The 13,598-nt window shown below is 44.9% G+C and overlaps 1 protein-coding gene across 2 annotated transcripts in view; it reads left to right on the top strand.

Annotated features, from left to right (window-relative positions):
• LOC119650921 (disintegrin and metalloproteinase domain-containing protein 10) overlaps positions 1 to 13,598 on the top strand; it is a 649,135-nt gene that overhangs the window by 474,953 nt on the left and 160,584 nt on the right. For both annotated transcript variants that reach the window (XM_038054147.1, XM_038054146.1), the window contains exon 6: positions 10,401 to 10,541. In XM_038054147.1, coding sequence (XP_037910075.1) covers positions 10,401 to 10,541 — 141 coding nt within the window. The remainder of the gene's footprint in view (positions 1 to 10,400; positions 10,542 to 13,598) is intronic.

Genomic DNA, 13,598 nt, shown 5'->3' on the forward strand with positions numbered 1-13,598 from the left:
AAATGAGAAGAAGAAGAAATTTGAAGTCCGGTACGGATAACCGACGGGAGTCGTCTGACTTAGTGACTGGACAGCACGGCGTCGGAACCGCTAGTCGCGCGGCGGTTCGACGTCTAGGCGCCACGACGACCAGGAGTATAGCTCCGCCTGCTGCATCTATTTCGCCACAATCTTTGGCGACCATTTCAGCAAGCTCACGTAGGCAGCGGATGAAGTGAACTGAAGAAATGAACCTCTTCATCATCCGCTCCTACTACGAAATAACGGCGAGGGCGGGAACAACATCTTACCTACCCTTGTTGCACCAAAGATTCGTTTCCCGCAATTCGCGCACGTGACGGTTCAGCGAGTCGCAGACCAGTACCGCTTTAGTACTCGCAACGCACAATCTCGGCCACCATCAGGGAGCGTGTTTGACTTGAGGTGACCGCGGAAACTGGTGACCGAGAGTCGATGGCGGCAGAGGCGGCGGCATCAACAACACTACGCCGAACTGCATTCAACAGTTTCAGTACTCGCCAAAGCACTCTTCTCCACCGTCCAGCTGAGGTTTACGCTGAGGTTCAGGACGAATTCCAAAGACCGTTTATAGAATTCTCGGAAATGGATCCTTTGCATAGACCAGGTATTCACAGGTTCTATGCATCTCCAGCAACTCCAGGAATTCTATCTCAAATCAATGATGATCACTTGTGTATTTCGGTGCAATTGCGCCCATCAGATTGCACAGTCAGAAGATTTGCTTTCGTGTTATTGGTTTGAGTGACCAAAGAGATCCACCATGGAAAATTCATCTGGAACGTCGGCGGGACTCACTAAGACAGGACATTGCTAGACTGATTCAGATCTGATCAGATTAGAAGACGGGTGAGAAATAAAGTGCAGAGCGTTTACCGGAACTATGCCATCCCCAGTGGGACACCCGTAGTTGAAATTCTGGGCACACTGAAGTAGAAACTTTCTGTCACATGCAGTCGATTACGACAGTATGGCGAAAGTCATTCCAGACGTATCCAGAATGCAACATATGCGAGGAACCAGCGGAGCTTTTCCAGATCTCTCAACGAATCTCAACAGAGCGTCCAGACAGTACAGTTTTCGGTGACAGATGTAAAAGAGTATTGGGGTGGACTTTGGGCGTTACTCGCCCAGCATGCTAAGTGGATCACCGCCGAAGGCACCCGCCATGCCAATACGGCTCGCATGAATTTTGCGGATGTTACCGAAGAGGAAGTCCGACGAGCCATAAACAGCTCAACGAACTGGAGGAGCCCAGGTCTAGATCGGGTGCAGAATTTCTGGTATAAGAAATTTACCAGCGTACACAGTCGGTTGGCATGCAGTATAAATGAGGTTATGAGTCGGCCGGAGGAATTTCCATCCTTCCTCACTGCGGGGATTATCTATCTTATCCCTAAGAAGGACACGATGCAGGACCCCGCAGATACAAGACCGATTACTTACTTACCAACCCACTACAAATTCATCACGTCCATTATTAGTGGAAGGGTCAATGCGCACCTTGAGACCAGCAACATTCTGTCGGAGGAACAGAAGGGCTGCCGAGTTGGGTCAAGCGGTTGCATTAACGACTCGGTCGTTGTAGGACAAGCAACTAGAGGCCAAAGAAACCTCTTTAGTTGCTATATCGATTATGCCAAGGCTTTTGATAGCGTCCCGCATACTTGGCTAATCGGTGTCCTATATCTGTGTCGCATTGATCCGAAACTAATAAAGTTTTTGGCGGCAGTCATGGAAGGATGGCATACCACCTTATCAGTGTGTACATCTGACGGTGCTAATACCTCAGAACCCATCCGTATACGGAGGGCATCTTCCAAGGGGAAACGTTGAGTCCCCTTTGGTTTTGCATGGCACTGAACCCCCTTTCATGGCTACTGAATGATGCTAGAAGTCATCGTTTCGCAAATGAACTAGACTCGGCGACTTCGATGGTCTCCCTGCACTGAACTGACAGCTCCAACCATTCGCAAATCCTAAAAATTTGAAATTTTGTCCAGTGAATGTAAGAACGATATGAACGTTAAAATTTCTAAAAGGTATCCCCCCCCTTGGCCAAATGCTGCCGCGAAAACTGGTGTGAATATCCTAACATTTTTCTGTCATATGATTATACTAGAAAGTTTGGTAAAAATCCTGTCATTATTAACAAAGTTATACCAGTTGAAAATTGTCTGCTTCGCATTTAGGCCTCTTACATTTGCCTTGCCAATTTTCAATGCAGAAATCACCACAGGCTGATTCTCATCCCCGCCTTTGAAAGTTTTGTGTAAAACAGAACCTTTAAAATCCATTTATTGTCTGCCGATTTGTCACACGCATTTTTTCGAAGAACAGTTACACCGATAGGCACCAAAATTTATAAAATGATGAGAACTGGGCACGCTCGCTCATACTCTGAGTTATATTATTCGACGTGGAATTTCAAGGTGATTCTCCATACATACAAAAGGGGGGTGTACATTTTTTTCACCGAATATGGTCATGTATGGTATCAAACGAAAGGTCTCGATTAGTACTTCTCAATTCTGACACCTAATGCACAAGGGGGGAGAGCGGGGGCTGGAAAGTTATCATATCTTCCACGCACCCCATATTGATTTTTTTTTCTTCAGCCTTTGTCCCGTTCACAAGCGGGGTCGGGTCGTCGTGATCGGTTTCGCCATTTGGCTCTATCAAATGCCTGTTCTGGATACAATCGCGAGGCTTTCAAATCCCCATCCAACGTATCAAGCCACCGTTGTTTCGGCCTGCCTTTTAGTCGTTTGCCATCGAGTTCGATGTTTAGACCAATTTTGGCGAGTGAATCCTCGTTAGCGCGAACTGCGTGACCATCCCATCGAAGACGCTTCACTCCCAATTTTTTCTCGATCATTGCTACCCCACAACGATCATGGATATCCTCATTTCATGTGATCAAAACGTGTCACGCCACTAGTCCAATGTAACTTTTTCGACTCCATTAGCGCAAGATGCCGCTCATTGTCTTTTATAGTCGGCCAAAACTCAGAACCATAAAGGTCGACAGGACGGACGACATTGCTGTAAATTTTCGTTGTTACGTCGATCACAATAAACACCAATTGTCGAACGCCACTGCATCCAGGTTGCGTTAATGCGTGAAGCAATTTCATAACGCAGTTCTCCATTGGCTGATAGCGTTGACCCGAGGTATTTAAATCGCTCAGTTCTGGGTAGCCTGTTGCATGGGGATCGGTCGTCAAAAATTCAGTTTTGTTTAGATTCAATCGGAGAACATGTCGCATGAGGCGATCATTTCATTTTTGGACAAGTTGCTCGAGATCATTTTTGCTATTAGATGCTAGGAAAACATCATCTGCATAGACATTGGATGTCCCATGTGACGGTGTCCATAACAAGAACAAAGAGGAATGGTGAAAGGGCGCTTCCTTGATACTTTTGATACACCCGCCATACTTCGAACTTTTCGGATCGTGGTAGTGCAATTGAATCCAGCGCACGAGTTTTTCTGGCACTAAGTGTTGTCGTATAGCATACCGGATGAGTTTGTGTGGCACACAGTCAAACGCTTTCTCTACATCCAGAAATGCACTGTAAAGGGGGCGATGCTTCTCACGGTGTTTCTTCATGAGTAACAGCGCAGCGTGTATTGCGTCAGTAGTTCCGCAGTTTTTGACAAATCCGGCCTGATTCACGGTTATTTCAACGATTTTGCGAATACGGTTGTCAAGAATGCGTTCAAAAATCTTCATGGTATGGGAAAGTAACCGGATCAGACAGTAATTTGAACATTCTGCTGGACTACCTTTCCGTTGTGGCTCGACGATTGCTAACTTTGGATCTTCCTCGCCATCCCGAGTGTCCAGTTTATTGTAAAGATTTTTGTAATAGTTCTCTCGGGTGACAGCGACTGCCTTCTTTGTTTCCTGATTGTCAGTCTTATAAATTTGCCAAGTGGCCGGTATTTTATCGTCGAGAAATTTGTGGTACAGGCGTTCCTTTTCACGGACCTTCATTTCAACATCATCATTCCAAAGCTAAGTATCTCGCTTAATGCACCGCTTATCTGGCTTGGTAACGGCGATAGTTATGGAGGCCACTTTGTGGATCGTGTCTTTCATTTGGTTCCACGATTTTGCCACATTCGTAGCGGTCGGTAATCGTGTGAGTGAGATCATTTCTTCTTTGTTCTCACGAAATCGCCACCATTTAATACGCTGCGGACCAGTGCGTTCCTCATGCTGTTTTATCGGTAGAATAATTCGCAGGACGGCAACCTACGACTGATGGTCTCATTGAGAACGGCTTTGCAATCAGTGACAGTGGTAAAATGTCGGCGTCTTATGAGAATGTAGTCGATTTGCGTTTAATTGTTCCCACTATAAAATGTAAGAAGATGAGACAATCGTTTGATGAACCATGTATTCATAAGTACAAGGTCATAGGTGTCCGTAAAATCGATTATACCCTTGCCACCCTCATTGCGCGCTCCAAACCTCTTTCCCCCATGGCACCTATTACCGTCTGTCTTTTCACCCACATGACCATTAAGGTCGCCGGCAGGATATAGTCGCCAGCAAGCACGTGACAAGTCTTTTCATCGAGAAGTTGTCAGAGGGCATCTTTCTCGGTGATGAAGTGAATAGTGCGATCAGCTGATATAATGGTGAGCTTCATCAGCCGATCATCAAATCGTTCGACTTCAATGTCGCAGCTTTTGACACCATTGGGACTATTCGGTTTCTTGCACAGCGCAGATATCAATGCACCTTTTCCGAAGGGCTCTTGCGAGTTCCTCGGTCTTTTCAGTTAAGGTGTCAACATTTAGCGTGCAGACACGCATTTATTTTTTTCGGACTAACTTGCTTACTTCCTGACGCCGTCCATACGTCAAGAACCCTTGCCCATTTCTGAACAAGATCGGGGCCCGTCCTGCCGCCTCGACTGACGTGGACGCCCTAGCATTTCTCCAAGGTTTGTGACTCAATCCGATCACCTTGTTTGTAACGACATTGTATGCATTTTCTTGGTCGGCCTGCCGCGGGACCTGCTACCCAGAGAGATCAGGTAGGATTTAGCATAGTAGAATAACTCCAAATATACTCTATTTATCTCTTTCCCTGATCTCAGCATTTTGTTTTTGTTTTACTGAGGATAGTACAGAGTACGTTGCCTCAAACCCTCCTCCTTTACCTGGGCTTGAAACCAGCATACTGTGTTAATAGCATGGCGGGACGGCAAGAATGGACAATACGGGGATGATATCTATAGATTTTATGCCTGACGAGAATAGCGAACTCCTCCGACATGACTCCCGATTTCTGGAAAGCCACTAAGAAGAAATTGATGAGGAGATTGTTGCAACGATGAGATAATCCCAAAAAAGTCACTAAACTCCTGCCTGCATGCATTTTGAGAATTAAATCGGACGAGAACAGAGAAAATTGAATTGCCACCTGGCGCAAATATTTGCAGCGCTTTGGATTGGAAAGTCATCGACTCTTTAACTTTCCTTTGTAGACAAGGATCGACTGGTCTACGTTAAATGGCATCCAACAACGTTTCACTTGCTATGGTTTTCGAAATCACATAAACTTTCCGAAGTGGTATTTCAACATTTGTTCAATTTACCAACGCTCACACAACATGCCATTTGCACATTTCCAAATAGCCTTTTGGCTATTGAAAAGTTGCAAACCCGACATCCACATAAAGAGCCATATCAAATGACTGGGATTAATTTCCACCGTGCATTTTTATGACATGACGACGAAAAACAAAGCACCTATGCACACCCCCGTCGGGAAAAACAATATCCCAGAAGCGACAACAACAGCAGAAGCGTCCTACTAATTTTAGGTACAAAAAACATTAATTGAATTAGCCTTACAATCTCCACCCTCCAACTGACCGGACGTTGCAACAGATTATCCTTTGTGAGCGCACATACGAACAAGGACAGTTTACAGGTTTATGGCTATCTTCCCTACTATCACCGAAGCTGGTGCCGCGTGTCGCCCCCGCCCTAGCTCGGATGTTGTTATTCTGGTGCTGTCGCGGAAAATATAACTCATAAATATGATTTTTAAGCCAACTGTGAATAAACAAGGAAAAGGAGAGACCTCCAGCATTCGGGAAAGTTTTTATGTATCATTTGCTTGTTCGTTACTGATGCTGGGAATGCTCCTGAATTTTTCTAATTTTTGTCCTCATTTTTCCTTCCATTCTGCTCCCTGCGTGCTCTGAAATTGATATAGTACGAGCTCTGAGGATACGTGCAAAGGTTCAGTGAATGTCTATGTTTGCATGATTTTTTATGACCTCTCTAGCGATGGTCTTCTCTCCATCCGATCCTAGTGGCCATAAAACATTTTTTTTCTGTCCCAGGACCAAGGAAGAACAGCAAGGGTAGTAAGCTAAATATGCAGAAAGCCAGGGTGGCGGGATGGGAAAACGGGGGAGGAAAATCCATTCAAATTTTCACTAAGAGAAGGTTCAGAGAAGGAAAAGTTGGCGCGCATTTTGTTTTGGAACTTTGAAAACGCATGAATTATGCATTGGCAAAATTAAGTTTTATTTTCAACGTTTCCTCTGGAGAGAGTGCATGCATGCGGTCATGTGTGAGAGTGCACCAGCTACGGATTGTGGATGGTCTTGCTGGGAGTTTTTTAGAATTTACTACTTATTGCTTTTGGTTCATTGGATTACCGAAGTTACGGATGAAAGATGGCTTAATTAAAAATATCGGAAATCGGGAGAGTTGTTTTCCGGAAACGAATCTAATTATTTATTCGACCGGTTTTATGCGAGTTTGAATTGAGTTTGAAAGAAGCGAAAATCTGAATTGAAATGAAAGGCATAATTTGCATGAATGTGCTTCATTGGTAAACAGCCAGTCGGCCAAATGAAATTGGGTATACGCCGGCCAAGCTCTTCGTTCCAAACATCGTTGAGTTAATTTTGTCCCAAGAACATAGGAGCCCATCCTTTCTTAAAGAGTCGGAAAGCTCCTGGACGGATTCTTCTGGGGAAACCCTAGAGCTACTGGTTCAGGCGCCAACGAGGAGGACTGTGTGTCAGAGCCTTGTTTGGAAGGTTTGCAGCCAGCCCAATCATGCGAGACTATAAAATCGATAATTACCAAGAATAAAATCGGCTGGACTATAAACAGCTTGTCCGCATATGAATCTCCGAGCACAGATGGCATAAAGCCAGTCTGAAGCTGCAAGAAAGGGTTTTGCGATGGCTTGTCGAAACTTTCCGGAGCTGTATCTCTTTAGGATATGTGCTACTATTTTGGAGACGCGCACAAGTGGCTTTCATACCGAAAGCAAGCAGGTGCAGACATGAGTCTGCGATGGACTTTTGACTAATCAGCCTCACCTATTTCGAGTTGAAGACCATACAACGCGTCCTGGACACCCACTTAAGGACAATTATGGAGAGAACGCATTTCTCTAATTTACAACCACTTCAAGGCTCTAATTTACAACTACTTCAAGGGCGAATCCACACAGATTAGACTAGACAAGTTAATTGGTACGGTTGAACACAAGAGGATCTTTGCAAGGAATTCCCTGGATGTATGTATACTGCTGTGGTACATACCATCCTAATGAATTGTTCTATTGTATGGCGATAGGCGCTGAGCAATAAGTACAATAGAACGAAGCTTAATGGGATTCAAACAACCGCATGTGGGCTGCAAAGTCCCGGTAACTCCTAGGCTCTGCAGTCTTACCTGGCAAATGCTCTCAATGTACTACCTCGCCCCCCTAGACTTCCACATTGAATACGTTGTAGCGTGCAGTGCTGTCAGACTAGACGAAGTACTTTGAGAACTCTGGTCATTCCACACGCCATGCCACACTCAAGTCGAACTTCACGAGAAACTTTGCTGTGGACTTTCCAACCAGGGCAGACGGGAAGACCGGCGACGCACGCAATATTCTTCACCAGCAGATCTAAAATCCGTGGAGTCGATGCCAGAGTTTTCTAGGATACACACCATGTACGCGAGTCCCAGGATTCTCCAGTGTATTCCAAGCAGAAGTATTACCGGTACTGAAAGCATGTCGATAGCTGGTGCGTGATCCGAGCCCCAAGCGCAACATAGCCATTCTGCCCGACAACCAAGAGGGCATTAAGGCGTTCGAGTTAGCGGCGATGTGCTGTCAGCTGTTAGGACGTATGTGTGTGTGTGCTTGAGGTGGGGGAGAGGCAAACCCTCTGAGCACTCAGATCTTGGTGGTCCATTGTACTCGATTCTCAATCTAGGGGAAAATAGTCCCAAAGGAAAAGCCCATTTCTCGTTTTTATTCGAGATTTAGACTCCTGCTTCAGAACCATTCTCTGTTTTTGAGCCATCAGGTGTAAAAGACCCCAGTATATCCTGATATGCATTCTTCTGATGCATCTCAGTTTTCTCGTCGCTTCAAGATAACATCATATCTCCCACCAACCCGAGGTATGAGGATCTGAGAATCGGAAGGCATTGCGAAAACTAGATTTAGTTCTCCCAATGACTCTTCCAATGTTTTGTGCCCCCACGTCCATTGTTTTCCCATAGATCGAATCGAATTAGTCTATGAGCTGCTCTCACCGGTTACTTGCATCCAATTTCTCTGGATATCGTCGAACTTGATGGGGTAGCAATGTCCATGTCCTCATTCCCAAGAAACGTCGCTTCTTTCGCAGTGCCTTCTGTTGTCATCCTGTCCTCCCAGGATTATGGAATCCAGGCTGCATGGATCTATTTTCACATACTTGGGTTAGACCAGTTGTGTCAACATTACCAACTTCCCTTTCTTCATTTTTTCCTGGTACGGGCGGAGGAGTAGGTTCCGACAGGAAAGCCTGTAGTCTCTTCTCCTTTCCGGCTAAAGTTTTATTCTGCCGAGCCTTCCTCTCCCATATTTTAGAAGAGTTAGGCAACAGTATCACCGACAGGCCGGGCGTAGTCAGATTTCCAGTTCCTCTCATTAAGGGAGTTGTTGTACTATCCTTTTTGGCTGACCTCGTCGTAGACATCGGGTGTAGTTTTTCCACTGAAGTGGAGTGCCTCCAAAATCCGTGCCTCGGCCACGACCTAATTTCTCAAAGCCGCGGGTGAATTCGAAATCTATTACTTCTTGTCACTTGGAGAGTTACAATCCTTTGTTTTCATCGTCATGTGTTTTTGGACGCCCGTAGTGTAGTAGTAACCTACCACAAGCCCTCTACCACGACAACGTGGTGCCCGAGAGGGAGGAGATTTTAACTTAATGGCAGTGTTTCCCAAAGTGGTCGTATTGCCTATAACCACCCCCCAAATGTAACTAACTATGGGATCTATTTATAATCAAAACCCAACTTAACCGGAGAGAAAGTAATATCAGATACATCATCGAAGAGCGAGTTACGCGCTTCCAGTCAGGAGGAGGTGAGTACCATCCGAGCCTTAGAAAATGAGAAGGAAAACTAACTATCGGTTCCCAGCTTTATAGTCATAAAAATACATGTAGGGTCTACCGGCCATATTATACTCACCTCGAAATCTCCTCGAGAATTGGTACAGAAACCCATCCATATTCCCAACATGAAGCATGAAGTAAGGAGGCCGGTACTAATGATAACGCGTTGAACCGAAGAAAGCCTATTTTAAGTTTTCACTCTCCTGGTCCTGGTCTAGGTGGTCCTAATTTACCTTGGATTTGGACAGAGGACAGAAGACAAAGGACAAAGGACAAAGGACAAAGGACAAAGGACAAAGGACAAAGGACAAAGGACAAAGGACAAAGGACAAAGGACAAAGGACAAAGGACAAAGGACAAAGGACAAAGGACAAAGGACAAAGGACAAAGGACAAAGGACAGAGGACAGAAAACAGAAAACAGAGGACAGAGGACAGAGGATAGAGGATAGAGGATAGAGGATAGAGGATAGAGGATAGAGGATAGAGGATAGAGGACAGAGGACAGGGACAGAGGATAGAGGACAGAGGAAAGATGACAGAGGGCAGAGGGCGGAGGACATAGGACAGAGGACAAAGGCTAGAGGACAGAGGACAGAGAGCAGAGGACAAAGGATAGAGGACAAAGGACAGAGGACAGAGGACAAAGGACAGAGAACAGAGGACAGATGATTGAGGCATAAGGAAGACTCTAGGGATAAGGACTGAGGACAGGGAATAGAGGAAACATATACATTGAAAAAAAGAGACAATCTCGTTGCAAACTGTGTTATGCAATCGAAATGACTATCCCGGCGTGGCCCTAGCGCTACGTGTACAATCGCATCTATAATGTGAACCCGTTTTGTTTCCGATTACTCATGGAAATGATTGCCTTCCAAAAAATTTTACTCTATTGCTGCCCCTTTCACAATCATCTAATCAAATATTTTTTTCTTATTTTCAGACTTTAATGGCGACGGCAAACCCGACAATATAACGTTTATGATTAAACGAATTAAAGTCCATAATAGCAACGCATTAAAAGATCCATCGTATCGATTTCCTGGAAACTATGGAGTTGAAAAATTTCTAGAGCTTTTCTCAGGTAAGTCCATTAATCCTAAGAGTACAAAGTTCTGTCTAACTTGTCTAATATTAAGTTTATTGGAAGGGTTCATCTTCAAAAGGGGATAATTGGAAAATTTTAATAAATCCATCTTCGGCTTGAACCATTAACAAGGGAAAAAGTGATTTCTTGAGTCAATTGATTTTGTGTCTCCTTAAAGTCATTCAACATGGTCTTGGAAAAAGTGGAAATCTTCAAATGACACTGGCCTGGACGCAAGTTTTTACTCATTAAAACTGCTCCCCCTGTGCCCTGACGAACCACCATAAACCATTACATCAAGGGGAAAGTTAGTTCACTCTCTATGCGTTGATTTCCTTCTCTCTATACCCGGCGTCCGTAACCCCTCGCCTGGTCTCGTCCTGGATACATCTGAAACACACTAGCCTTCTCCGCACCAGATTATCACTTAGAATTCCCTCTGGGCATCTCATTTATTCCTCGATTTTTTGACAATGGAAGTGAAGTGAGAATATGTGCAGTTGGTGCTCTGGGACTCTATCGTAGTCTGAGCAATCCATGCTCCGTAAGAAACTGGCTGAGATTATATTGAATCTTACCATGCGATCCCTCCATCCACTCCTTGACAGCAGGGTTTAGGTGGTGTTTCAACTGAGTCATTCCCGAGCGTCCCCCAACGCTCTTGCCATCCACCATTAATAAGGTCTTCTACTAGCGAATGTACATTTCCAAGGTATGGCTACGTCACATACCATTGTGATCCATTGCTGGCTTTGGAAATACTGTTTCCCTACCATGTGGTTCTCTCCATAGTTCTCAAGTAATTGCCACGTGAACGCTATAGATGTAGTCCCTACTAATGTGCCAGAACACTACGCACCGGTGTTGAGCTAACAAAAGTCAGGTCCGCAATTTAGGCGGACCCCCTTTCCGAAAGGTGCACAATAGCCTTTAATAGACTTTTTGCAATATTCTCTCTGGTTCCCCACTAGACGGCCCAGGGATAAATACCACAATCATCTCTGGACCCTTACGTCGTGAACAAGGTTGTCTATTTAGCTGCTGGCTAACTATGGTGCAATTTATAGTTTGCCGACCGCATGCCCATATCGCCGCATCATCGGTCATTTCTGTGACACATTCACCACCGTGGCAGTTTCTGTATGGTTTACTTAGGATAGCAGCCTTCATCTAGGTTCGTGGGTGGTCTGCTCAAGTAGATTCTCAGCGGCCATGCAATGATCAACGTTTATTTGAGTTCCGGACATTTACTATTTCCGACAATATGCCAGAAGGGACGAGGTAACCCTTCTTTTCTAAAAGTAGGTATTTGTGGTTCCTATTGGATTCTTTGGCAATAAGGTCTTTTCCCCCGCACCTTCTGATGTATGTCTCCACGAAGTGTCCAAATATGGGGCACTTGAAGCACCTATTTAATGAAATCTGCTCTCAGGCGGTAGTAACCAACCCGATTCGTACTTTTCCGGCTGATAAAAATTTCCGCGGTGCCGCCACTGATAGCCGCATTTTAGCCGTTTGAGTACTACCGTGGGGTTTTCTCAAACTCATATTTGAAAACGCAAGTTGCTCCTTTGGATGTTACTTCGTCGATATTCTTGCACAGTATACAGATCTCATCTTCTTAGGCCCATACTGTGACATTATCCCCAAGTGAGGTTTTACTTGAGTTTTGCCCAAGCTGGAGTTTTTCAACTCAATCATGAGATCGCCTTTTAGGATCCTTTGAATCTTCCTCGTATTTCCACCTAGAGCTTTTAGATCGGAGTCGGTTTTGACCTTTTCCAATATGTCGACATACGGCAGATTGCCCTTGTTGAAGATAACAATTACCTCTGGGCGAATTTGCACTTTTGCTTGCTTCTTCGCCTTTTTGTAAACGATCTTGGCCCATCCACTATTTTCGTTCCCCTTGGCCTGCCGATGGTCGCACTTGGTGCATATGCATTCTTCCTTTCGTAATTTTAGTTCCGTTCTTCGGAGCTTCGGCACTTTCCAACTGCTTGCCATCTTTCCCCCGTACTCTTTTATTTTGTGGCAGGTTGATGAAAATACGGTTAGGTGTCACTTGGGTCGCCTGTAACATTGTTAGGACGACAGATTTCGGTTTTGTTTGGATCCTCTTTCTGTGGCCTATTATAGAGAACTCTAATGGTCCTCACCATGTTCTCGGTAGCTTGGTGCCCTTTGTGGCTGCCGTTGATAAACTTGGACAGCTCAACAATATCTACTCTAAGTTGCGTTAGCCGTATTAATCCTTTTAAATAATCCCTTCATTTTAAACATATTTTCCGTGCTTTCATTTTTCCCGTTCCTGGAGATGGAGGTCGCAGAATTCCCCTAAACTGTTCATTCCTTGAAATCGGAGTATCTAATACCTTCTCCTCTTGGACAAATGCGGTTTGCCAACAATTTCCTTTCTGCAAAACATTTTTCTTTGTCACTATTGGCGTTCATGATAAGGTATTGTTTCGCTTGAACATCACCTTTACCAAATTTAAACCGCTTGTAGCATTAGATGCAACGGTGGCCAAGTTATCCACCACCGGGGTACTGCGATGGAGGGATATCGACGACCGGGACCTCGCATGTTCACTCCAAAAGCCGCCAGTACTGAGGTTCTGAGCCCTGCACCGCGTATTTACCCTTTCTTTTTTCTTTCATTTTGATTTTATGTTTTGGATATCCTTCCCATAGCCACTTTGGTCCACGCACCAGAAACGAGCAACACTTGTCCATGCACAGTCCGAAAAGAAAGTACATGAACATATATTTTTGCACATCAATAGGTATGTCCCTCTGCGAAACCTGGTGTCGCGCCTGTTGGGAGATCTGGCAATTCCTCTCAGGCGTATTTCCATCTGGATCGTGCATTGCCACTCATACATTAAGTGCATAGATACATATTTGCAAACGAATTGAACACCGAATTGAACGTGGGTAAAAGGACCATCTATGCTCAGTCGCGAAGGTAGAAATATCTTAAAAATTTGCAGTACAGGTCCGGTCCGCCGGCAACAGTTTTACTGAAATGTTCCGTCGAGTCGCGTTTTCCCT

This window comes from Hermetia illucens, chromosome 3 (genome assembly GCF_905115235.1).
Source record: "Hermetia illucens chromosome 3, iHerIll2.2.curated.20191125, whole genome shotgun sequence".
In the NCBI taxonomy this organism is placed as follows: domain Eukaryota; kingdom Metazoa; phylum Arthropoda; class Insecta; order Diptera; family Stratiomyidae; genus Hermetia; species Hermetia illucens.